Below are 25,647 nucleotides of genomic sequence, written 5' to 3'. Positions count from 1 at the left end.
TTAAGATCTAAGTAAGCGTTTGTGCTCAGCAAATGAACAGTAAACTTTGGCTAGTAATTGCCTTTACCAACGGGAGTTATTATATCCCTCTAAGATCTCATTCATGTTTTAAAGTGGTACAGCATTACATCAGACATCATTTTAAGTTTAAAATATCAAGTAAATGTATTTTACAAAAGATGACCGAGCACATAAGTCACAAACATATAATAGTTATTTATTTACAGTAGATGTCCTCTCATAATTCCTCAAGTAGATAAAATAATAAAAAGATCAAACATTGAAGATCGAAGCGAATTATTTGTAAATAACTTTTTCTTGAATTTCCTACACTCTACTTGAGCTTAAAAGACGCATGGGAACACCATCACCTCCAAGACGCACACTATCATGACTTGGAGATGTATCGCCATTCCTTCATCGTCGCTGAGTCAAAATCCTGGAACTCTCTACCTATCAGCATTGTGGGAGTACCTTCATTACACAGACTGCAGCGGTTCAAGAAGACAGCTCACCACCACCTTCTCAAGGGCAACTAGGGATGGGCAATAAATGTTGGCCTTCCAACGACACTCATATCTCTCGAATAATTATATAAAATAATCAAATCGTTTTCTTGGAAATTACCCCATCCCCCCATCCTCCGATTCTGGCAGAATTGGTCTTTTAGATCCCAGGAAAGTTTTACCAGGACTGCCTGGATTTTGAATACCCCAATCCTCAAACGTAAAGAATTGTCAGTCATATGCAAACGGAACCAGATATTCAGCATTTTCTCAAGTTTGATTATTCCTCTCCCCAGTCTGTAACTGAAAAAACTTGTAACATTGCATCAACATGAACTTGGTACAGAGATCTGAAATGCAGTTGTGTTTTGTTAAATTGCTTATATACTGTAATTAAATGTAAAGAAATAGTTACTAAATCAAAACTAGACAAATACGTAAACTAAATAAAAAATACCTAAAAAGAAAAATAGTGCAGGCGCTGGAAATCTGACAACACAAAAATCTGGAAATATTCAGCAGGTCAAGAAACAGAAGTTGAGTTTCGGGTCTAAGATCCTTCCTCAGAACAGGTGAAAGAATCTTGGAACTGACTAACTAGCTTTTGTCCCGAGAAATATCAAGCGATATTCAGAACCACCTTTCACTTCTCTACACGCTTAAATAAAATCCAGGGATCACATACATCCTTCATAATTCATCCCCATATAAACCTTCCAGATTCCTTGTGGCTAGCATATCTCATCATCACAATATACAGCATGATTTTATGTTGTGCTGCCTCTGGTATATAAGTTGCTATATTATGGTTATGTTAAATTATACATGCACAACTAATGTTTTCTGTGGTACTAGTTCCCCAGTTACATGACATCCTCTGGGGTCATAGCTTCCCTTGTTAAGAGCTCTTAATTCTCCTGCTTGTCCTGGCTCGATATTCAGTATTTTAAAAATTTGTTCATGGGATGTGGGCGTCGCTGGTAAGGCCAACATTTATTGCCCATCGCCAATTGCCCTGGAGAAGGTGGTGATGAGCTGCCTTCTTGAACCGCTGCAGTCTGTGAGGTGAAGGTACTCCCAGTGTTTCTAGGGAGGGAGTTCCAGGATTTTGACCAGCGACGTTGAAGGAATGGCGATATATTCTAAGTCAGAATGGTGTGTGATTTGGAGGGGAACTTGGAAGGTTAGGTGTTCTCATATGCCTGCTGTAATTGTCCTTCTAGATGGTAGAGTTTGCAGGTTTGGGAGGCAGGTATATTTCAAAAAAAGTTACCTTATTGATTGTGGCCTCGTTTTCCTCCAGGCAAACCATTTTTGCGTCTTCAAACATGCATTAAGTCCCTTATTTGCATATGCAAAGAGCCTAATGCCTGTTCAGGCGTGGTGCAGCACGAGGAATTTTTGTCCTTTCCCAATATATGGCGGGCGGCGCACTTCCGTCCGGAAATGTGCTCGCACTTCCTGCCTGCCATATTGAACAAATTTATAGGCCCTAATGTCGAGTTTCATCATTAGAAATTTACAATCAAATCATTTAAAAAGAAAAAAAAAAAGAGGCCCTGAAATTTCACAGTGCCAGATCCCACAGGAAAATGATGTAAACAGCCATAAAAGTAATTTCTCCGAGAGTTCTGCCCGTTTTACACCAGAGTTACGGTGGGAGACTAGTAGAAACAGGTCTAAAGCACGACTGGCTGCAACCCTGTATGTCAATGAACACAAAAACGCAACAGAAAATATAGATTTCAGGAAGAAAGGAGTGATCTGATTTTGTTCTTTTTAAAATCTGTACTCAGAAAGATACTGCGATTCATAGGGTTAAATCAGTGCTAAATGTCTCCTACAAATGGAGCTGGAGCAAGATAAGGGGGAAGAGAAAGACAGAGGTTCAATGAAGAAAGTTGATCCAAAAGATTTATTTAATCTTGAAAAGAGATTAAATATAAAGTGACACAAGCCAAAAAATGAAACTATTAATCCATGATTAAGGCCAAAATAAAGCACAGTTAAACACAAGACCTTCCAATAACAACAAGGCGGTACCAGCTTAGAGCTCCATGAATGGGACACTTGTATAAATACAGCAAAAAATACTGGGGCCCAGTCAGTATGAAATGAGCATTTCAACAAAATGAAGGACCAATTTAAAAGCCTTTGAAAAGAAATCAATAGAGTGCCAAGGAAGAACAGTCTTTAGAGCCTTGATGGACCCTAAAGCTCTTCATATAGTGTTGCTGACTTTACTGATGGTGAAAAAAATTACACAGTTTGGGAAGAAAAATCAATACTGTAGTTAGTAAAGAGATGCTATTTCACATCTGACTGGCCAGCAGCCTGCCTTCCCACAGTTGTCCTGATACCTGTTTGTTAACAAGTCACTAAAGGCTGAAAGACCAGATATTCTTGAGTACCGACACAAAAAATAGGTACTTAATTTGCTCCTATGTGCGAACCATTGGAAAGGATGAAAGCTACAGATTAGTGGGTCACTGTGCTTTATCATCGATTCATAGTATCAAGACCTAGTCATCATTATGTGGGGCATCTGCATTACATTTAAGGTTTTATGTAAATACTGCAAACTAGGAAAGAGTCAAGTGATTTAGAAAGGATCAGACTGCAGGAAGCACCATTGTTCTATGCACATTTTCTGCTGTCATTCCCAAATAGATTGTAATACTGTTATGTCTATGTTCATTCACTGTGTCAAACAGTATTTGGGATTCAATCTATTTTAAAATGGAACACTGAACACTTCAAACTGCTGAATTCCGACTGAATTTCAGATTCAAAGCCACCTGGAGGTGGCAGAGAGCCAGTTAACATCACAGATTACATGCATGGCTATCAACTTGGTTTTAAATGCACACTTGTTAGAATTACAAATCAAAATCTAGGATATGCATAGCACAAAACTGAAATTATTTGATTGGTGCAGTATGATATACATCAACATCAAATGCATACCAAAGCCAAAATTATCTATTTGGAACAGCAGCAGAAAATGGTGCTTCTTGTAGTCTGATCCTTGGAAACTAAAAGTACCATTTTCGTATTAAGCATTTTTCATGCTGTCCTTTCACGTGAGGGACAGACATAAAGCGATAATGTTATCCAGATATAATATCTTGCAAGGCACTTCGGCGTGCTTGTAATGCGGAAGGGTGAGATAGCAGGTTTGGCAACACAATGGCATTATTGTATCAACAATTTGTTTAATTTTTATACTCGAGATAAAAAGAAAAACTGCAAATGCTTGAAATCTGAACAGGTTCTGCTGATAATATAAGATGCTGAGCAAAATGTTATGTATTTCCAGCATTTCATGTCAATATTACTTTTGTTCTAGTACAAAAAAGGTAAGATCGGATGATCACTAACACTTAATAAAAGTTATTTGCAAATTTGCTGCATTGTTGACCAACTGCTTCTTTCCAATATTGTATTGAAACAGCCTTCTCTTCTTCCTTCTTAGGCAGGAGCCGAGGATGACTTGCTTCCATACCAGAATGAGTTTTAAGGTGACTGATGGGACCAATACGGGCCAGGTCCCAAACTTCATTTTAAAGGAAGATGGAAGATGCCTGTGCATGAATTCTTTTACGTGGGGTGGCCGTAAGACGATTGGAGACTAGGCTCTGCTGCGTGGGCCTAGCCCACACACACACACACACACACACACACACACACACAATGTAATATTTCCAAGTTTGCTGATGACACAAAACTAGGTGGGGTTGTGAAGAGGATGCAAAGACGCTGCAAGGCAATTTAGATCCCCACTCATCCATCTAAACTTCAGTGAATAAAGGCCCAGTTGATCCAGTCTCTCCTCATGACAGTCTAGCCATCCCGGGAATCAGTCTGGTGAACCTTCGCTGCACTCCCTCAATAGCAAGAACGTCCTTCCTCAGATTAGGAGACCAAAACTGAACACACTAATCCAGGTGAGGCCTCACAAAGGCCCTGTACAACTGCAGTAAGACCTCCCTGCTCCTATATTCAAATCCCCTAGCTATGAAGGCCAACATACCATTTGCCTTCTTCACCGCCTGCTGTACCTGCATGCCAACTTTCAATAACTGATGAACTAGGACACCCAGGTCTCGTTGCACCTCACCTTTTCCTAATCTGCTGCCATTCAGATAATATTCTGCCTTCATGTTTTTGCCCCCAAAATGGATAACCTCACATTTATCCACATTATACTGCATCTGCCATGCATTTGCCCACTCACCTAACCTGTCCAAGTCACCCTGCAGCCTCTTAGCGTCCTCCTCACAGCTCACACCGCCACCCAGTTTAGTGTCATCTGCAAACTTGGAGATATTACACTCAATTCCTTCATCTAAATCGTTAATGTATGTTGTAAAGAGCTGGGGTCCCAGCACAGAGCCTTGCGGCACTCCACTAATCATGGCTTGCCATTCTGAAAAGGACCCGTTTATCCCGACTCTCGGCTTCCTGTCTGCCAACCAGTTCTCTATCCACGTCAGTACATTACCCCCAATACCATGTGCTTTGATTTTGCACACCAATCTCTTGTGCGGGACCATTCGCAGGCTCTGCTGCACTTTTCCGCTCTCTCTCCAGCCGCTCACGTTTTGGTCATTGGTTACCACGCGTATTCTGGCCTCGCTAATGGCCTTGGGTCTGACCATGCTATTTTAGACACTCAACCTGCCCTAAAACGGTGGTGACAATGACTCATTAAAGGACCATATCCAAGGCGTGACCTAATTCTCACATTAAGTAATTGCTGGGAATATACTATAGGTCAGTCAGCTATACTCCTGCAGCGGAAATCTGAGCACCCTTATGAAAGAATCTGGAGATTTAGCATCCAGTGAACTAGGCAGCAACACATCTCACAAATCTAGATTCTTAAATTTAAGAACTGTCTTTGTAAATCTCGTTTCCCTCTTATTTTCAGAATGAGTGAATTATTTTAAATATAACATTCTTTGAAAAATGAATATGCTCTAGTTTTGCAATGTAACCTATAGAAACTTGTAAATTTGGTCACCTAGATAATTGGGCATGGGCTTTCTGCTGGGGGGGGGGGGTGAAGGACAGCTCTAGTGGGGACATACTTCTGCCTGTTCCCTGACTCCAGCTACAATTTTGGCACTATGCAGAAGGTGGGCTCCCCAGCCACTGTCCGGGACTTGAGCCAGTATAGGAATGGAGACTTGATGCGGCAGACCTTGGGGACTTGCTGCTGTAGGTGAAAGAGGTAGCCACCGAGCTGCCTGAAGGAGAAAAAAAGCCTTTTTGGGTGAAAATGTTCAATTCTGATGCTTGGGTCTGCATCGTGCTTCAAAACTTTTTGCATGGGCTTCTCTTCTGTTGATCCCTCCAGGCCCCCATTGCTGACCTTTGAACGCTGGATGTTGTGGCCCAACAGGTGGCCCCTACATTCAGCGATGGATCTAGCCAAAAGCACGCAATGTATTGGAGACTGTGGGGCCGAAATTGTCCCCCTCCTTAAGGTCCAATACCGCCTCTAAGAGGAGTTTCCACCCAGTCGGACACGCGCCGATCCCTTACCACCCAGCGACGACCGCTTTCCGCCCTGCGAGGGAAATTGCCCTGTGGGAGGGGAGCCGCTGGTGCTCAGTATGTGTCCCCCCCACCACCTTTTCCTGGTGGGAAGCTGCCCTCAAAGGGGAGGGCGCTCCACCGCGGCGGTCATTTTATTTTAATTGTCGTCAGACTCTGAAGTCGGCCTGACAATGGCAGCCAGGGCTTGGCCCGGCAGATACCCTCCCTGGTGGCCCAGTGGGCGCGCTAAAAATGGCTACAGAGGTCACAGCGGCCTTCCCCTTTAACTGAAGGGGAGGGACGTCGCTATGAGTCAGCGCCAACCTTTCACCCCACCCCTGACCTACTTCCACCCCTCAGCCGCCCGGAAAAATAAAAAACTTCAAAGAAGCTAATTTTGCTCTATTTTCTGCCCCATGGATTGGGGCGGAGAATAATCACTGATTTTGGAAGGTGTGCCCCATTTGAGGCGGAGGGCAATTTCGGCTCCTGTGATTTATCCTTCTGCATCAAATTTACATATGCCTGCTTGGATATGGGCAGGGTAGTCTTGCCAACAGTATGAACGCTTGAGAAAATAGTTGGGAAGTGAAGAGCGAATGAAATGTGACCCCCAATAGCTTTTTGCTCCCTTCAACCCCAAATCTGCTGATAAATCAGTGAAAACCAGGCAACAAGCCTAGGCTTAAAGTATAAAAAAAGCAACATCAATATCGTGATACATGCATACTATGCACATTTATAAAATTTTGGCAGCACTCATCTGTTTTTCCTATTTTGCACAAATTGGCCGTGAAACATTTTTGGACATCTGAGGATGAGAAAACTGCTATATAAGTGCAACTTCTTTCCTTTATTTTCACTGCCCTGCAAGTACCTCTATGTTTCTCCCAGTTTGCCTTTGTATTAATCTATATACCACAGTGAGTCTACGACTGAAATGGGGACGCTATTCCTTTTAATGTAAGGCCCCCAATAACACCTCAAATCTGATACTTCTGCTGCATCAGTCTCACTCACAATTTTACTTTAATTCGCCAAGACTTGTTCGGCAGCACCTTCCAAACCCGCAACCTCTACCACCTAGAAGGACAAGGGCAGCAGGGGCATGGGAGCACCATCACCTTCAAGTACCCCTCCAAGTCACACACTATCCTGACTTGGAAATATATTGCCGTTCCTTCATCGTCGCTGGATCAAAATCCTGGAACTCCCTCCCTAACAGCAGTGTGGGAGTACCTTCACCTCAAGGACTGCAGTGGTTCAAGAAGGCGGCTCACCACCATCTTCCCAAGGGCAATAAATGCTGGCCTTGCCAGCAAGGCCCACATCCCAGGAACGAATAATTTAAAAATTGTGCCATAGTCCAAAATATAGTTCACCAGATCATGATTTTAGTTGCTGTTCCATGATATTGATAAAGTGCTACACAATAGACCTGTTGTGAAAATTAAAATGCATGGTATTAATGGAAATGTAGTTAGATTTACCATAACTGAGGGGTACTAAATGATGCAGCTCTAAAAAAGACCTGTTGTGTCACTTTTTGTAATGTCTCCAATTTAAGTAACTTGGTTTAAAATGCAGGAGAACTCCCTCCCTAGTCATAGCCAACTATTCCCTTTCCTGCACAGTGCATTAGTGATAACATAACTCAGACTTACATTCGACAATGAGTCCGAATTTACCCACATATACATTCAAAAATCATCTTTTTACCTCGTATATTAGTTCACTGACAAATATAACATAAAAAAAACCCAAAAATTACACTGCCATACCAGCTTCCTCTTCCTGCTTTTTCCGTTCTTCTTGTTCCAATCTTTGAATATCTTCTGGATTCACAGGGTTTCCTTGCTCATCCCTTGGGATAATTTTTCCATGGAAAGGGCACTATACAGTGTATATATAAAAAAAAGATATGCAATGAGTACAGTGTTGCATACAGTATAAAAGAAAATCAATCTCTCTATCGATGGGTTCTGGGAGAGGTTTGTCATCCATGTGGTAATAACTGCTCTGGATTTCTGTCTGACCACATCTTCTAACATGGCTCCATGTTTGGTCTACATCAACAACTTGCATTCATATAGGGCCTCTAACACAGCAAAACATCCAAGACACTTCACTGGAGTGATGTCAGACAAATTTTGATACCGAGCCACATAAAGAGCTATTAGGATCAGTGACCGAAAGGCTTGATCAAAGAGGTATGTTTTAAGGACTGGCTTAAAGGAGGAGATAGTAGAGAGGCAGAGAGGTTTAGGCAGGGAATTCCAGAGCTTAGTGTCTAGGCAACTGAAGGCAGGACCGTCAATGGCGAAGCGAAGAAAATCGGGCCAGAATTGGAGCGGCACAGAGATCGCAGAGGGTTGTGGGGCTGAGGAGGTTTTCTTCTTAGGCAGTCCCTCAGAGTCGAGGGTGACTTGCTTCCACACTAAACATGAGTTCTCAGGTGACTGATGAGTCCAATTCGAGACGTAAAGTCTCGGTACATGCGTCTGCGCACATTCAGAGGCCGCACTACAGGACATAGTCGACGTATTTACTGAGGCGTACGAAAGCATGGGTCTTACGCTAAACATCTATAAGACAAAGGTCCTCCACCAGCCTGTCCTCACCGCACAACACTGCCCCCCCAGTCATCAAGGTCCACGGAGCGGAAGCAAGTCTTCCTCAATTCGGAGGGATTGCCTATGATGATGACAGGTGGGGCAGATGGTGGTTGAAGGGACAGGTGGATGCGGTGCTTGGGTTGTCGTGCATTCCTTTCACTGTTTGTACTTGGCTTCCACATGCTCCCAGTGAAGAGACTCGAGGTGTTCGGTGCCTTCCCGGGTGCTTCTCCTCAACTTTGAGCGGTCTTGGGCTAGGGATTCTCAGGTGTCGGCGAGAATGTTGCACTTTTTCAAGGAGGCTTTGATGGTGTCCTTGAAGCATTTCTTCTGCCCACCTGGGGCTCTTTTGCCGTGTCGGAGCTCTGAGTAGAGCGCTTATTTTGGGAGTCTCGTATCGGGTATACGGACGATGTGACCCGGTCCATCGGAACTGATCGAGCGCAGTCAATGCTTCGATGCTGGGGATGTTGGAGCAGAGATAGGGAGGTGCGAGGCCATGGAGGGCTTTGAACACAAGGATGAGAATTTTAAAAGTGAAACGTTGCCAGACCGGGATCCAATATTGGTCAGCAAGCACAGGGGTAATGGATGAGCACGATTGAAGGAAAGTGCTTGACAATTGACCTTTTCAATCTTTTTTTTTTTTTTAAGTTGCTCCCTCTGAATTGTCTGCCAGTATTTTCTCCCTGTGACTCAATGCCTGACAACCTGGAATGACAGATAAAACAGAAAACTTGCTCACAAGGAATCGTGAACATGAACACATGTTCTAATATTCCATTGAACCATAGAGGTTTACAGCGCAGAAGGAGGCCATTCAGCCCACTGTGACTATGCAGGTGCTTTGCCAGAGCAATCCAAAACTAATCCCACTGCCTTGCTCTCGGCCTTCCCCACAGCCATATATCTTCCGCAGCTTCAAATATTTATCCAATTTTCCCTTGAAAGATGTCATGGTCTCCGTTTCCACCACTTCCATAATCCAACAAGCCTGTGTGTAAAGAAATGTCTCTCTCCACTCACCTAGTAATAGTTTTAAATTGATGATTCCTCATCACCAACTCTCACCAGAGGAAACAGTCTCTCTCTATTCACCCTTTGAAAACCATTCATAATTTTAAAAACTTCTATTAAATATCCCATTAGCCTACTCTGCTTCAGTGGAAACAGTTCCAGTCGCTCAAGTCTTTACTCATAACTACAATTTCCTATCCATGGGATCATCCTGGTGAATCTACACTGTGTGCTCTCTATGGCTTCAATGTCCTTTCTATAATGGGGCTCCCAAAACTGCTCACAATACTCTTAACTGTGGCATAACCAATGTTTTGTATAAATTCATCATTACTTCTTTACTCTCGTACTCAACTTCCCTCCATTTATAAAACTCCAAATTCTACTATCCTTTGCAGTCGTACTTTTAGGGATACTGTATTTGAACCACTAGGTCCCTCTGTTCATTCACACTCGTCAGTGACTTTCCATGAAATGCATACTTCCAGCAAGAGTCACCACTGTAGGGAGATAATATTGAAAAACTAGAAACAAATGTAGGTATAATTTATTTTAGAGATAGCGGAACTAAGGGAGGGTTAGGGATGGGGGGGGGGGGGGGCGCGCGGTTAAGAGAGAGGGGGAGGGGGGGGCGGCGGTTATGGGGAAGGGGGAGGGGGACGGTTAAGGGAGAGGGGGGTGGGGCATCCAGGAGAGGGGGGGGGTCATCCGGGAGAGGGGGTCGCCTGGAAGGGGGGGGGCGGGACGTCCGGGAGAGGGGTGGGGGTTGTCCGGGAGAGGGGTGGGTGTCGGGAGAGGGGGGGGGGGGGCGGGGCATCCGGGAGAGGTCGCATCCGGGAGGGGGGGGGGGGGGGGGGAGCACATCCGGGAGGGGGGGGGGGGCATTCGGGAAAGGGGGGTAAGAGAGAGAGGGGGGGCAATACAAGTTGAAGTTTCACACGATCCATGCCCCCACAATACTGACTTTGGACAAGGCTGTTATATGCTGGGGCAGATGCAGTACACAGCAATTTCTGCACATCACTAAAACCCAATACAACCAAGGTCGTGGCAGGTGCCGAATACATATTCAATTTGGACACACCTATTACAAAGCTTTTCAATACATTACCTAAAATGACTGTGACAAATTTCAAAAAATTAGTGCATTTTACAGCTGAAGCTGGTAAACAGGCCACAAAAGCATGCAACAATATTCAATGACCAGAACAGCCTTATTAGCAGAAACTCATACTTTACCAAAATGCTGGGTAATTCAAAAATGAAAGTGTGAAATTACAACAAAAATGATTGATTCAGACATCTTGAAAAGTTGATGTTATAGCAAATAGTATCAAGGGACGCCACTGTACAGGTCCTCTGATATTCTTGGAGAGAGTTAATGTTGCATAACATTGGATCAACTTTCCATTTTTACAGCACTTGCTTCCATAGTCAGTGGCAATATTGCCCCTACAATGTTCTGACAATGTAGGCACAGGCCTTCGCTCCAAACACAGCAAGGATTTCAATCCAGTTACTCACCCCACGACATTGAGTGCTCAGTTAACTTTGTCAAAAAAGACTTCTGTAAGTAAAATTTGTTCCATTATTTTTTTCCAAAAATCAGAAAAATCCAAGGCTTGAGAAACTTATATTGGTATAAAGTGGACTGGAGGTGCTTCTCTCATTCCAACTTTAAAGTAAAACATTTCTAAAATGATAGTTGCATTATCACTGATGGAATTTTGCCAATTTCCTAAGCTCATGTAGAGCCACCTATACGAGCCCCTTCCTGTGAATTTCAGCAGGGTCAGCACTGGAGTTCCGCAGCAGGTGCGATCGCGGCACGACTGCTGGGATTGCTGCCTCAGATTTTCAGGGCCAAGAAATTTAAACCCAATTTCAACAAAAGTTTATAATAGTTAACATCAGGGATGACCTTGAAGAACTGAATTTTTATTTCCCTTTAAGGCAAACAGAAAATGTAAAGCAATAAACATCAACTGGAGATATAATTATATACCCTTCACTGTGTAACATATAGCATGTAAAGCATTTGAGTGTGCTGGCTGACTAAACATTAAAAGTATCACTTGCTGTGCATCGATAAATGCCAGAGCAAGTCGAATGGTAGGGTGTAGATCCAGAGAGTGTAGCAATCACCCAGCAGAGTAAACATATTCATCTGAAAGACTTACAACAGAAATGAACTGATTCCAAAATTCAACAAGGAGTGGATTAAATAGCTCAACGAGGGGAATTAAAACAGAGTTGGTCCTGTACATAGAAGCATAGAAAATAGATGCAGGAGTCGGCCATTTAGCCCTTCAAGCCTGCACCACCATTCAATATGATCATGGCTAATCATGCAACTTCAGTACTCCATTCCTGCTTTCTCTCCATACCCCTTGATCGCTTTAGCCATAAAGGGCCACATCTAACTCCCTTTTGAATATATCTAACAAACTGGCCTGTTGGAATCATTTATTAAGGATGAAATAGCAGCGCATTTGGAAAGCAGTGACAGGATCGGTCCAAGTCAGCATGGATTTATGAAGGGGAAATCATGCTCGACAAATCTTCTGGGATTTTGTGAGGATGTAACCAGTAGAGTGGACAAGGCAGAACCAGTGGATGTGGTTTTTTTGGACTTTCAAAAGGCTTTTGACAAGGTCCCACACAAGAGATTGGTGTGCAAAATCAAAGCACATGGTATTGGGGGTAATGTACTGACGTGAATAGAGAACTGGTTGGCAGACAGGAAGCAGAGAGTTAGTTTAAACGGGTCCTTTTCAGAATGGCAGGCAGTGACTAATGGAGTGCTGCAGGGCTCAGTGCTGGGACCCCAGCTCTTTACAATATACATCAATGATTTGGATGAAGGAATTGAGTGCAATATCACCAAGTTTGCAGATGACACTAAACTGGGTGGCGGTGTGAGCTGTGAGGGGGACGCTAGGAGGCTGCAGGATGACTTGGACAGGTTAGGTGAGTGGGCAAATGCATGGCAGATGCAGTATAATGTGGATAAATGTAAGGTTATCCACTTTGGGGGCAAAAACGTGATAGAATATTATCTGAATGGCGGCAGATTAGGTAAAGGGGAGGTGCAACGAGACCTGGGTGTCATGATACATACAGTCATTGAAAGCTGGCATGCAGGTACAGCAGATGGTGAAGGCGGCAAATGGTATGTTGGCCTTCATAGCTAGGGGATTTGAGTATAGGAGCAGTGAGGTCTTACTGCAGTTGTACAGGGCCTTGGTGAGGCCTCACCTGGAGTATTGTGTTCAGTTTTGGTCTCCTAATCTGAGGAAGGATATTCTTGCTATTGAGGGAGTGCAGCAAAGGTTCACCAGACTGATTCCCGGGATCGCAGGACTGACATATGAGGAGAGACTGGATCAACTGGGCCTTTACGCATTGGAGTTTAGAAGGATGAGAGGGGATCTCATAGAAACATATAAGATTCTGACGGGATGGGACAGGTTAAATGCGGGTAGAATGTTTCCGATGTTGGGGATGTCCAGAACCAGGGGACACAGTCTTAGGAGAAGGGGTAGGCCATTTAGGACTGAGATGAGGAGAAACTTCTTCACTCAGAGCATTGTGAACTTGCGGAATTCCCTACCGCAGAGAGTTGTTGATGCCAGTTCGTTAGATATATTCAAGGGGGAGTTAGATATGGCCCTTACGGCTAAGGGGATCAAGGGGTTTGGAGAAAAAGCAGGAAAGGGGTACTAAGGGAATGATCAGCCATGATCTTATTGAATGGTGGTGCAGGCTTGAAGGGCCGAATGGCCTACTCCTGCACCTATTTTCTATGTTTCTATGTGTCCTTATACAGATCTAACCTGCTTCCTGCAAATTTGTGGCATAGGAGGCACATTTGGTAAAACAAGCTGTGACACTTCAGCCTCTTATTAGCTATGGGTTTTAGTTTTTTTTCCCTCCTTGATTTATTTAATTTTTAAACAGGTTCATGCACAAGTTTGGTATATAATGTGACATTCATTACCTCAGTGTTGTTGCTTTGCAGGACGGTGAGAAGTCCAAATGCCCTCAAAGCTAAGATTCACATGGCGTTATAAATGTGCACTGACTCACACTTATCATATTTTCCCAGTCCTAGGATGGGGGGATTGTCCTATGAGGAGAGATTGAGTAGACAAGGCCGATATTCTTTACAGTTTAAAAGAATGAGAGGTGATCTCATTGAAACATACAAAATTCTTACAGGGCTCGACAGGGTAGATGCAAGGAGCATGTTTCCTCTGGCTGGAGATTCTAGAAACAGGGGTCACTTTCTCAGAATAAGGGGCCAGCCATTTAGGACTGAGACGAGGAGAAACTTCTTCACTCAGAGGGTGGTAAATCTCTGGAATTCTCTGCCGCAGAGGGCTGTGGAGGCTCAGTCTTTGAGTATATTCAAGACAGAGATCGATAGATTTTTGGATATTAAGGGAATCAAGGGATATGAGGATAGTGCAGGAAAGTGGAGTTGAGGTAGAAGATCAGCCATGATCTCATTGAATGGTGGAGTAGGCTCAAGGGGCTGAATGGTCTATTCTTGCTCCTAATTCTTATGTTCTTATTCTAATGCTGAAATGATAAAATAATGCTCTGAAATTTGTAACTTCATTACAAACCTTGATCCGATCCTGGCGTTCACAAAACCTTCCGCTGGGCAAAGGTGCTCGGCACTTGTGGGTTACAGGTTCAAACTTCCCTGCAAAGGTTATGTATCTGGTGTTCAGCATGGTTGTCAACTCCTTACTCTCAGACACGTCTTCCATTTCTTTGGATGCCCAGAATCGATGCGGAGTGTCAATTCTAGCAAATATTAAAAGATATATATAAAATCTACATAGTAGGGATGTGTAACAGTGATTTACATTAATCTGATAGATATATAAAAATATTTTAGATGAAGTATAAGAGTTAGAAGCAATTCCGTGGTATAGTGATCGAGTAGGAAGCAAACGTATTGTGCCACAGAGTAGTTGGGTGTGGATTCATGCCAGTGATTCGTGGGGGCTGATAATGTGGCTCCAAGCAGTGCTACCAGTGCTGCTGCCATTCAGACTCCACAGGTACTGGCAAGGGTGTAGGAGCAGGTCACATGTCTTCAATGCAACAGTACTTCATTGGCTGTAAAGTACTTTGGGACGTTCTGATGTCGTGAATGGCTCTATATAAAAGCAAGTCTTTATTTTTTTCAATCTCCATCATAGAGGGAAATTAATAAATAGATGGATTATATGGTAATATAGACAAAAAGTATAAGCTCCGATGAAGGGATGCCACCCAAAATGTTAACCTGTTTTTCTCTTAACTAACCCATGAATTCAGCATTTTCTATGTTTATATATAGTACCATTATAATAATAAGAAAAATTAGGAAAAACCAAATGCTTTTCTAAATCTAAGCAAACATTTATTCTGATGTCTCTGAATCTAGCATTAGGATCATTAATGTACATTGAAGAATGTATACCCCTGTATCAGGGCTTTTCGTGCCTTATCAAAGCAAAGGGTAGAATGCCCTCTGGTGGCCATACAGACTTATTGCCTATTAAAAAGGATCAGTTATCAGAGTGCTGCATTCTACAAACTAGAAATATGCATTTTGTCCAAAGAAATATGCAACAAAGGTGATAAAAATGATTATGGAAATCATTCAAAAAGTATTCAAAGCAATGAGATGCAAACAAAGATATGTAAATGTGATTGTAAAATGAAAATTGATCACTACAGGGTGATGTGATATGTAATGGGGAACATGGATTCGTGCCCTCAATCTCTCATGATGCATTGTCTCCAATTTTAGCCACACTTGGGTTTAGGTAATCACAGGCCAGGCAGTACACCATTAGTGGGGAGGCGGTATAGAAAAATCAGAGAGTCATCAGCAGGCCACTGTAGCCCAGACATTAGTGGGAGTTGGAAGTATGTTTGCCCTCTTCGTGTGATTGATGCCCATCTTCAGGAGATTAAGCAAAGAAAATGTTGGAGAGAAACTTGAGAAGTTTGTATCCTCGCAATAAAAAAGACCACCTGTACAATATTTGCTGGAAAGAAATCCCTTGATCTTTATAAGTTGAAAAGCAAAAGAAAAAGGCATGCATTTATAAAGCACCTTTCACTGAAAGTCCCAAAGCGCTTTACAGCCAATGAAGTACTTTTTGAAGTGTAGTCACTGTTGTAATGTACGGCAGCCAATTTGCACGCAGCAAGTTCCCACAAACAGCAATGTAATAATGACCAGATAATCCATTTCAGATTTTGTTTTAGGGATAAATATTGGCTAGGACACCGGGGATAACTTCCCCTGCTCTTCTTCGAAATAGTGCCATGGGATCTTTTATGTCCACCCAAGAGAGCAGATGAGGCCTCGGTTTAACATCTCATCTGAAAGATGGCACCTCCAACAGTGCAGCACTCCCTCAGCACTGCACTGGAGTGCCAGCCTAGATTTATGTGCTCAAGTCCCTGGAGTGGGTCTTGAATTCACAACTTTCTAACTCAGAGGCGAGGGTGCTAACAACTGAGCCACGGCTGACACTACAAAAAAAAAAATCGCACCATGCAATATTAGTAACAAACAGATTAAAATAAACAGGTTAATACTGTTAGTTAACTAGCATATATACAGACAAGTTTACACGGTAATAATACTGCCGAGCAAGATTTTAACACAAACGATTGCAGTTTTATCGAAGAGATTCTCAGATTTAAAAAAATTACTTGACCAATTCAGACAAGTTAATGTGTTAATAATTTTGCACAGCAAGATTTCAACACATTAGAGTACAGTTTAATCCGAGGGGTTCTCAGATTAAAAAAAAATACTTGACCAATATCCAACCAAAAACAGAAAAAGAAAAAGATAACACTGAAGCTCAATGCGAGTTTTCCTCAGGGGAAAGGACATGTTGGAGTTGTTAGAAATTGTATCAGGTTACCTTGTGGGCTCAAGAGCTATCTCGATGTCACAGGAGCATCAACTATAAGTGTTTCAGTAGTTTTAAGAGCTAATAACCACAATCAGACACACTTAAGTGAAGATACTTCTAAAACTTCTGTCTCCTGATTTTCCCTCAGGCAAGGAACAGAACATTTGGCCAGTGGCAGATCCACTGCTGTCCACAAATCAAATGATTCCCTTGCTTGGCAATAGAAAATGTTACACTCAAAATATCAAGTAAGCAGACTACACAGTGATGCAGCAATTTTCTCTGGCTGCTATCAGTAAGCAGCAGCCAGCAGGGTCACACCACTAAATCTCAGGCCTTTCTTTTTAAAAAGTTATTTTAATTTTAACATTTTCCTTTCCACTTACATGTAATGTCTCGCTGAAGATAGCACTCCAACTGTAATTAAGGCTGTAATAGTTCAAGAGGTCGGCTTTTGACAGGTTAGGTATAAAAATGAAAATCTCTCACACCTTACTTCTGCTGCTTCTAAAAAGAGGAAACACTCAGACTGATAGTTCTGTCTACCTGGCCCTCCACTGATTGACCCACTCTTCCCCAGACCCTTGGAAGTTATTCCTTACTATAATTTTAAAGACTCCTTAAAACTTCCTCAAACATTGTCTAAAATTCAAAGTAAATGACACTGACCAGTTTACTATGTTGTCAAAGAATTCCAGATTTGTAAAGGATCACTAGGGCAAATGATTTGTTATTGCTCAGAAACCAGCATTTTCTCTGCCCGAGCCTTTTTATACAACAACTTCTATTTATATAACACCTTTAATGTAATAAAAACGTTCCAAAGCACTTCACAGAGGAGTATTATAACACAAAGAATTTGACATCAAGCCACATAAAGCGAAATTAGGTCAGGTTAAAGGCAGGTTTTAAAGAGCGTCCTAAAGGAGGAAAGAGAGGTAGAGAGGCACAGGGGTTTAGGGAGGGAATTCCAGAGTTTAAGTTCTAGGCAGCTGAAAGCAGGGCCGCCAATGGTTGAGCAATTATAATCAGGGATGCAGAATTAGAGGTGCGCAGATATCTCAAGGGTGGGTTGTGGGGCTGGAGGATATTACAGAGATAGGGAGGGATGAGGCCATCGAGGGATTTGAAAACAAGGATCAGAATTTTGAAATCAAGACGTTGCTTAACCGGGAGCCAATGTAGGTCACCGAGCAAAGGGATAAAGGGTGAATGGGACTTGGTGCGAGTTTGGACACGGGTAGCAGAGTTTTGGATGACCTCAAGCTTATGTGGAAGGCCAGCCAGGAGTGCGTTGGAATAGTCAAGTCTTGAGGTAACAAAGGCATGGATGAGGGTTTCAGCGGCGGATGATGTTGGAGTCCATTATTAAAGAAACAGTAGCAGGACATTTGGAAAAGCAAAATTCGGTCAGGCAGAGTCAGCATGGATTTATGAAGGGGAAGTCATGTTTGACAAATTTGCTGGAATTCTTTGAGGATGTAACGAACAGGGTGGATAAAAGGGAACCAGTGGATGTGGTGTATTTGGACTTTCAGAAGGCATTTGACAAGGTGCCACATAAAAGGTTACTGCACAAGATAAAAGTTCACAGGGTTGGGGGTAATATATTAGCATGGATAGAGGATTGGCTAAATAACAGAAACAGAGAGTCAGGATAAATGGTTCATTCTCTGGTTGACAACCAGTAACTAGTGAGGTGCCGCAGGGATCAGTGCTGGAACTCCAACTATTTACAATCTATATTAACGACTTGGAAGAAGGGACTGAATGTAAAGTAGCCAAGTTTGTTGACGATACAAAGATAGGAGGAAAAGCAATGTGTGAGGAGGACTCAAAAAATTTGCAAAAGATCATAGACAGGCTAAGTAAGTGGCCAAAAATTTGGCAGATGGAGTATATTGTTGGAAAGTGTGAGGTCACGCACTTTGGCAGAAAAAATTAAAGAGCAAGTTATTATTTAAATGGAGAAAGATTGCAAAGTGCCGCAGTACAGCGGGACCTGGAGGTACTTGTGCATGAAACACAAAAGAATAATATGCAGGTACAGCAAGTGATCAGGAAGGCCAATGGTACCTTGGCCTTTATTGCAAAGGGGATGGAGTATAAAAGCAGGGAAGTCTTGCTACAGTTATACAAGGTATTGGCGAGGCCACACCTGGAATACTGCGTGCAGTTTTGGTTTCCATATTTACGAAAGGATATACTTGCTTTGGAGGCAGTTCAGAGAAGGTTCACTAGATTGATTCCGGAGATGAGGGGGTTGACTTATGAGGAAAGATTGAATAGTTTGGGCCTCTACTCATTGGAATTCAGAAGAATGAGAGGTGATCTTATTGAAACGTATAAGATTATGAGGGGGCTTGACAAGGATGCAGAGAGGATGGTTCCACTGATGGAAAGTGTGAGGTCATGCACTTTGGCAGAAAAAAATCAAAGAGACTAGAACTAGAGGGCATGATCTTAGAATAAGGGGCCGCCCATTTTAAACAGAGGAGGAGAAATTTCTTCTCTCAGAGGGTTGTGGATCTGTGGAATTCGCTGCCTCAGAGAACATTGAATAAATTTAAGACAGAAGTAGACAGTTTTTTAAACGATAAGGGGATAAGGGATTATGGGGAGCGGGCGGGGAAGTGGAGCTGAGTCCATGATCAGATCAGCCATGATCTTACTGAATCGCGGAGCAGGCTCGAGGGGCCGTATGGCCTACTCCTGTTCCTATTTCTTATGTTCATGTTCTTATGAGCTGAGGCAAGGGTGGAGACGGGCAATGTGGAAATAGGCGGTCTTAGTTATGTTGTGGATATGAATTCCCGGTCAAATATGACACCAAGGTTGCAAAAGTGTGGGCAGATGTTGGGGAGAGTGATGCAGTCAGTGGCTAGGGAAAGGAGTTTGTGGTGGAACCGAAAACATTGGCTTCCGTCTTCCCAAGAGGAGAAAATTTCTGCCCATCCAAAACTGGATGTTGGACAAGCAATCTGACAATTTAGAGACCGCGGAGGCATTAAGAGAAGTGGTAGTGAGGTAGAGCTGGGTATTGTCAGCATACATGTGGAAACGGTTGCTGTGTTTTCAGATTATGTAGCCAAGGGGCAGCATGTCGATGAGAAATAGGAGGGCGCGAAGGATTGATTCTTGGGGGACACCAGAGGTAACGATGCGGGAGTGGGAAGAGAAGCCATTTCAGGTGGTTCTCTGGCTATGATTTGAAAGATAAGAATGGAACCAGGCGACTGCAGTCCCACCCAGCTGGATAATGGTGGAGAGATATTGGAGGAGGATGGATTTGTCAACCGTGTCAAAGGCTGCAGACAAGTTAAGGATGAGGAAGGATAGTTTACTTTTGTCACAAAGGATGTCATTTGTGACTTTGATGAGAGCACTTTCGGTACTGTGGCATAAACCTGATTGGAGGGATTCAAATAAAGAGTTGCGAGAAAGATGGAAACGGATTTGGCAGGTGACTTTGGAGAGGAAAGGGAGGTTGGAGATGGAGCAGTAGTTTTGTAAGGACAGAGGGGTCAAGGGTTGTTTTTTTGAGGAGAGGGGTGATGGATGCAGATTTAAGGGAGAGGGGGACAGTACCTGAGGAAAGAGAACCTTCAATGATGTCACCTAACATGGGAGCCAGAAAGCAAGTTAGGTGGTCAGCAGTTTAGTGGTAACAGGAAGTGGGTCTCATGGAGAAGATGAGTGCGGAGAGGTCATGGTGGGAGATCGAAGAGAAACTGGAGAATGATGTGAGTTCAAGGCTAGGTCATGGGGGGAACCTCAGAGGATGTTTGGCCCGGTGTGCTGGGGAAAGTGGGGAAGTGGCAGAGGCAGCTGATTGGATGGTTTCAATCCAAGAGACAAGTAAGTCCATGAGCTCTACACACTTGGCGTTGGAGGAGAGGGTGGAGGAGTCAGGGGAAAGGGGTTTAAAAAGATGGTTAGCAGTAAAGAATAGAAGCCGGAGTTTAGCTTTGCAGTTGTGAGCAATTTTGGCAGATGAGAGCCAAAAATGCTTTAGAAACATAGAAACTAGGTGCAAGAGTAGGCCATTTGGCCCTTCGAGCCTACACCACCATTCAATAAGATCATGGCTGATCATTCACCTCAGTACCCCTTTCCTGCTTTCTCTCCATACCCCTTGATCCCTTTAGCCGTAAGGGCTTTATGTGGTCCAGCCAGATCTGGCAGTGAATGCCTAAACCAGTGGTTTGCCATATTCGTTCAAGTCTGCATCCATTGGACTTAAGGGAGTAAAGATGAGAACTGTACCAGGGGGAACGGCCAGAGTGAGAGAGAGTAATTGTTTTAATAGGAACCAGGGCATCAAAAGTGGTGGTGAGGACGTGGTTGAGCAGATACAGACTGTGCTACTCAAACAATCTGCACTACAGTTGGTAAATTGTAGAAATTTGTGGCATGATGTATCACATCAAATTTCTTGCCCTGGGCATATCATATTGTTTCTAATTCCATGCTGACTAATCCTGATGGCTCCATGCTTTTAAAATGTACATTGATAACATCCGTAACATTCTCAATCACTTTCTTCATTAGCAGTTTTAGGCTAACTGGTTTCCAGGTTCTGTCTCAAAGCTTTTTTGAAAGTTTGGGAGAACATTCACTATCCTCTAGTCCTTAACTATAGCTCTTGCATTAATGAAACTCCTAAAATATCAATTTTTGCTTGTCTGTTTTCTCACTCATTTTCTTGAGGATACCAGGGCATCATCTGTTTTGGGTTCTCTGCTTATCTTTATATCAAAAATTGACCTTTACATAGGTTATAGCTTTCAGAAAATGACTGCATCCAGAATTTATTTAGAATCGCATCACGGACTCCAAACCTGCACTTTGGTGATCAGAACTGAACACAGTACTTAAGGCGTGGCTTGACCAGAGCATGATATAGTTTCAGTAGGATGACCTCAGACTTGTACTCAACTGATTTGACAACATAGTTTGCCTTTAGTTGCTTTGTTGACTGTTGCTCTTCAAAATCTCTTTCAGCCTATAGTCTAGCTAGTTCAACACCATTCATTGAGTATGGCCATCACTATTTCTTTCCAACCTTCTTCCTGCTCATACTGATGGATGCAAATTCTCGAAGGCCACAAGGATTCCAATTTCAGAAAACGTACAGCATACACCAGCATTCCATTATAACTGATTTTACTGGACTGGTTATAGACACTGGCCTAAACTACAGCATTAAACTCACCACCATTTGAGTACAAAAGCAAGCTATTCACAGTAATTAAGCAACATATTCAAATGTTCCTGCTCTTTCCCCATACTATTTAGCATCTTTCTTCAAGTGTTTATCTAATTTCCTCTCAAGTGCTGTGATTGACTAGGCTTTAATAGTTACTTCTGGTAAGGTAATCAATATTCTAATTATCCTATGCATGAGAAAAAAAACTCTACAAAGGGATATGGTAATGGGAAGAGATGTGGCAATGAAAGTGAGTTTAGTACATACCTAAGCATGGATTGAGAAGATGGATCGTTGTTCTGCAGGGCAAAAATGGTGGAGAGCTTGAAAAGCATTCCATGCTTCCTTACTGTGTCATATTTTTTTTATCGTAGCCAATCTTTCCAATTCTTTGTCAGATCACAAACGCCAGAGGTCACCTTGCACACATCAAGGATCACCCTGCGCTAATGCTCTTAGCCAAAAGGCCTAGAGCCCAAGCACCGTTCCTGGAAGTACTGCAATACCAGGTTCGTGCCATGGAGGTGGATGGGTCAGGTCCCCCACACAACTCCGTGGAGGTGGATGGGTCAAACCACCCCACCCACCTCCTATTTCCAAAAAGCATAGGAGAACCACCTTCCTGATCCAGGGAGAACCACGTTGGGGTCATGGTTACTCCCCTGTCAGGTCAGTTACGCATGATCTTAGCCAAAAGGCAATGAAAGTGAGTTTAGTACATACCTAAGCATGGATTGAGAAGATGGATCGTTGTTCTGCAGGGCAAAAATTGTGGAGAGCTTGAAAAGCATTCCATGCTTCCTTACTGTGTCATATGCCGCTGACAAGTCCACGAGTGCTACGGTGGTCTTGAGCTGGCGCTGGAAGCCTACTTTGATGTACGTTGTTAAAGCTACCACTTGGTCGCAGCAGTTACAACCGCTCCGGAAGCCCGCTTGCTCCTTCGGAATAGTTGGCTCAATGATGGGGGCTAGTCTGTGGAGTACTAGCCTCTCCAGTACTTTATAATAAGTGCAATGTAAAGAACTTGGCAGTAGCTGGAGGCTTCACAAGCATTCTTCCCCTGCTTCAGGAGGGCAATTATTTTAATCTCCCTCCAAATAGGTGGAATTTTGCCAGTTGCTAGTACCTCAGAGAAGAAAGTCAACCATCTTTTTGCTTTGGGTCCCAATGCTTTTTCGAATTCTCAGTAAATACCATCTGGGCCAGCAGCTTTTCCAGATTTGGTTGTCGACAGGGCTGCGTTTAATTCATCCAAGGTGAATGGATCAGACATAGTTGATGATCTTGATGCTGCCACATGGCGTCGAAATCCTTTGTTCACCGGAGCCTTTGATGTTTGAATCAAGTGGAATGCAATGGCATCCGCTCCGATAGTCGTCCTGTGTTTATAGGTGGGGTTTGCCCCACCAAGTTGACAGAGCAGGGCCCATGCTTTCCTGCCGGAATGAGAGAAGTTAGTCTTTTCCGAAAGGCTCCTCCACCTTTCACGTCTCGCCGAGTTCAAGGACTCCAGCACTGCGGTGGCTGTGGCTGGGTTCTTCTTCAGAGAATACTCCTGGTAGAGAGCCTCACTTCCTTCCGTCCAACAAGGAATACATGTCTTTCTAAACCTCCGAGGTTTTGCATTTTGCGGCAGCTTTAATAATTCATATAAATCTATTGAAGGCATTGGTGGTTGGTTGAACCCACCTGATGGTGTTAATTGACCGTTGGAAGGTTTCCCAGTCTGCTTTTTTGAAGTTCCATCGTGGTTTCGGTGTTGATGCAATGACAGGAGTTTCGATGCCACCGTTGATGATTGAGGGCCTGTGTTGATTGTTGGGAAAGTCGTCGGGTACAGTTCTGGAGCCGGTGATTGGGTTTCCTTTGTTGTCTTTAGAGGGGAAACATAGGTCTGGGTGATAATCTCTCTGCCTTTTTGACGAATGAAATGTACCTCAATCTTTGACGTCAAAAAGGAGGAATTTATTCTTTAGTGAAGTGCACTGTACAATTGTTTCTCCATTATAGTTGGCATCTGCATAGCCCCACATTGTGTGGTGGCTATTAAAGGCTCAGAGATATATGGGTGGATATTGACTAGGAGGGAGCAGTGGGTGAGGGCACAGTACAAGTGGTGGTTTGTAGACATTGGAGATTATTAGCTCTCCTACGCATATTGCTGTAGTGAAAACTCAATCTGAGGAAGGACGTTCTTGCTATTGAGGGAGTGCAGCGAAGGTTCACCAGACTGATTCCAGGGATGGCTGGACTGTCATATGAGGAGAGACTGGAACAACTGAGCCTTTATTCATTGGAGTTTAGAAGGATGAGAGGGGATCTCATAGAAACGTATAAGATTCTGACGGGACTGGACAGGTTAGATGCGGGAAGAATGTTCCCAATGTTGGGGAAGTCCAGAACCCAGGGACATAGTCTTAGGATAAGGGGTAGGCCATTTAGGACTGAGATGAGGAGAAACTTCTTCACTCAGAGAGTTGTTAACCTGTGGAATTCCCTGCCACAGAGAGTTGTTGATGCCAGTTCATTGGAAATATTCAAGGGGGAGTTAGATATGGCCCTTATGGCTAAGGGGATCAAGGGGTATGGAGAGAAAGCAGAAAAGGGGTACTGAGGGAATGATCAGCCATGATCTTATTGAATGGCGGTGCAGGCTCGAAGGGCCGAATGGCCGACTCCTGCACCTATTTTCTATGTTTCTAATATTGGTATGCTCAAGTTCAGTGCAGCCTTCAATGTCTTGTTTAACACAGCAAGCCAGGCCATATTTGGGGTGGTTATTGAAAGCGTATAGGTCAAATTCTATGATCCGTCCTCTTGTGTCAAACTGGTGGATGTGTTCAATGTGTGTTTCTTGAAGCACCAGAACACTGACGCTGTGTTTCTTCAGTAACCTTTCAAGGTATTCGTATTTTGAACAAGAGATGCCTTCGATGTTAAGTTGGCATATTCGGATGGCTGGGCCTACATATAGTTTTCGTTGGAGGGGATCGGTCGATTTGCTTGGTTTGCTACTGTCACCGGAAGGTCAATTTAACAACAAGTTCGGTGCCCTGTGAGACAACATTAGTTGTGATCTAAGAGCTAAGATCATGTAACAGGGTGGGTCACGAGAAAGCTATCATCCACCCCCTCTGGCACCCAGAAGAGTAGAGGACCTTGAACAATGTACTCTCAAGGGTTCTGTCCTGGCACCCATGTTATTCAACATTTATACCAGTGACCTGCCCGAAACAGAGTCCTGAAAGTTCGTATATGCTGATGGCATTGCCTTGGCCACACAAAACATGAATCTGTTCATCACCGAGGAGACCCTGACAAGTGATTTACAGAGGATGGAGACCTACTTTCACCGATGGTGACTTCGGTCAAATCCACAAATGACTGTCACCTTGACATTCCACCTCAACACCCATAAGCAAACTAAGCTCTGAAAGTCTCCTTCTGCGGCGGAGAGGTAAACCATGCCAATAGCCCCTCCTATTTAGGAGTCATGCTTGATCACATCCTGTCATATAGACAACATCTCCAGAACGTTGGGAAGAAACTAAAGAGTAGGGTCAACTTTATCCAGAAATTCGCCGGATCCACACGAGGAGCAGGTGCTCAAACCCTCCATACGGCAGCACTCACCCTGGTGTACTCTACAGCAGGGTACTGCTTTCGGCATGGCTATCAAGTCTGCATGTCAAATCCATTGATGTCTAGCTGAATTCTACTATGAGAACTATAACCGGTATGCTTTTATCAACACCAACACTGGCTCCCCATGCTTGCAAACATCTCACCACCACACCTACACCGCAAATATGCAG

The 25,647-nt window shown here is 43.4% G+C and overlaps 1 protein-coding gene and 1 pseudogene across 4 annotated transcripts in view; both read right to left on the bottom strand.

The window, feature by feature from the left end:
• Nucleotides 1-25,647, bottom strand: part of uvssa (UV-stimulated scaffold protein A) — a 100,547-nt gene that overhangs the window by 10,462 nt on the left and 64,438 nt on the right. For all 4 annotated transcript variants that reach the window (XM_070866889.1, XM_070866890.1, XM_070866891.1 and 1 more), the window contains exons 11-12: nucleotides 14,314-14,497; nucleotides 7,832-7,943 (exon numbers count right to left, since the gene is read on the bottom strand). In XM_070866889.1, coding sequence (XP_070722990.1) covers nucleotides 7,832-7,943; nucleotides 14,314-14,497 — 296 coding nt within the window. The remainder of the gene's footprint in view (nucleotides 1-7,831; nucleotides 7,944-14,313; nucleotides 14,498-25,647) is intronic.
• LOC139252661 (U2 spliceosomal RNA) lies at nucleotides 22,302-22,540 on the bottom strand (annotated as a pseudogene).

This window comes from Pristiophorus japonicus, chromosome 2 (genome assembly GCF_044704955.1).
Source record: "Pristiophorus japonicus isolate sPriJap1 chromosome 2, sPriJap1.hap1, whole genome shotgun sequence".
NCBI lineage: Eukaryota > Metazoa > Chordata > Chondrichthyes > Pristiophoridae > Pristiophorus > Pristiophorus japonicus.
This window is presented reverse-complemented; position numbering and strand designations above follow the sequence as displayed.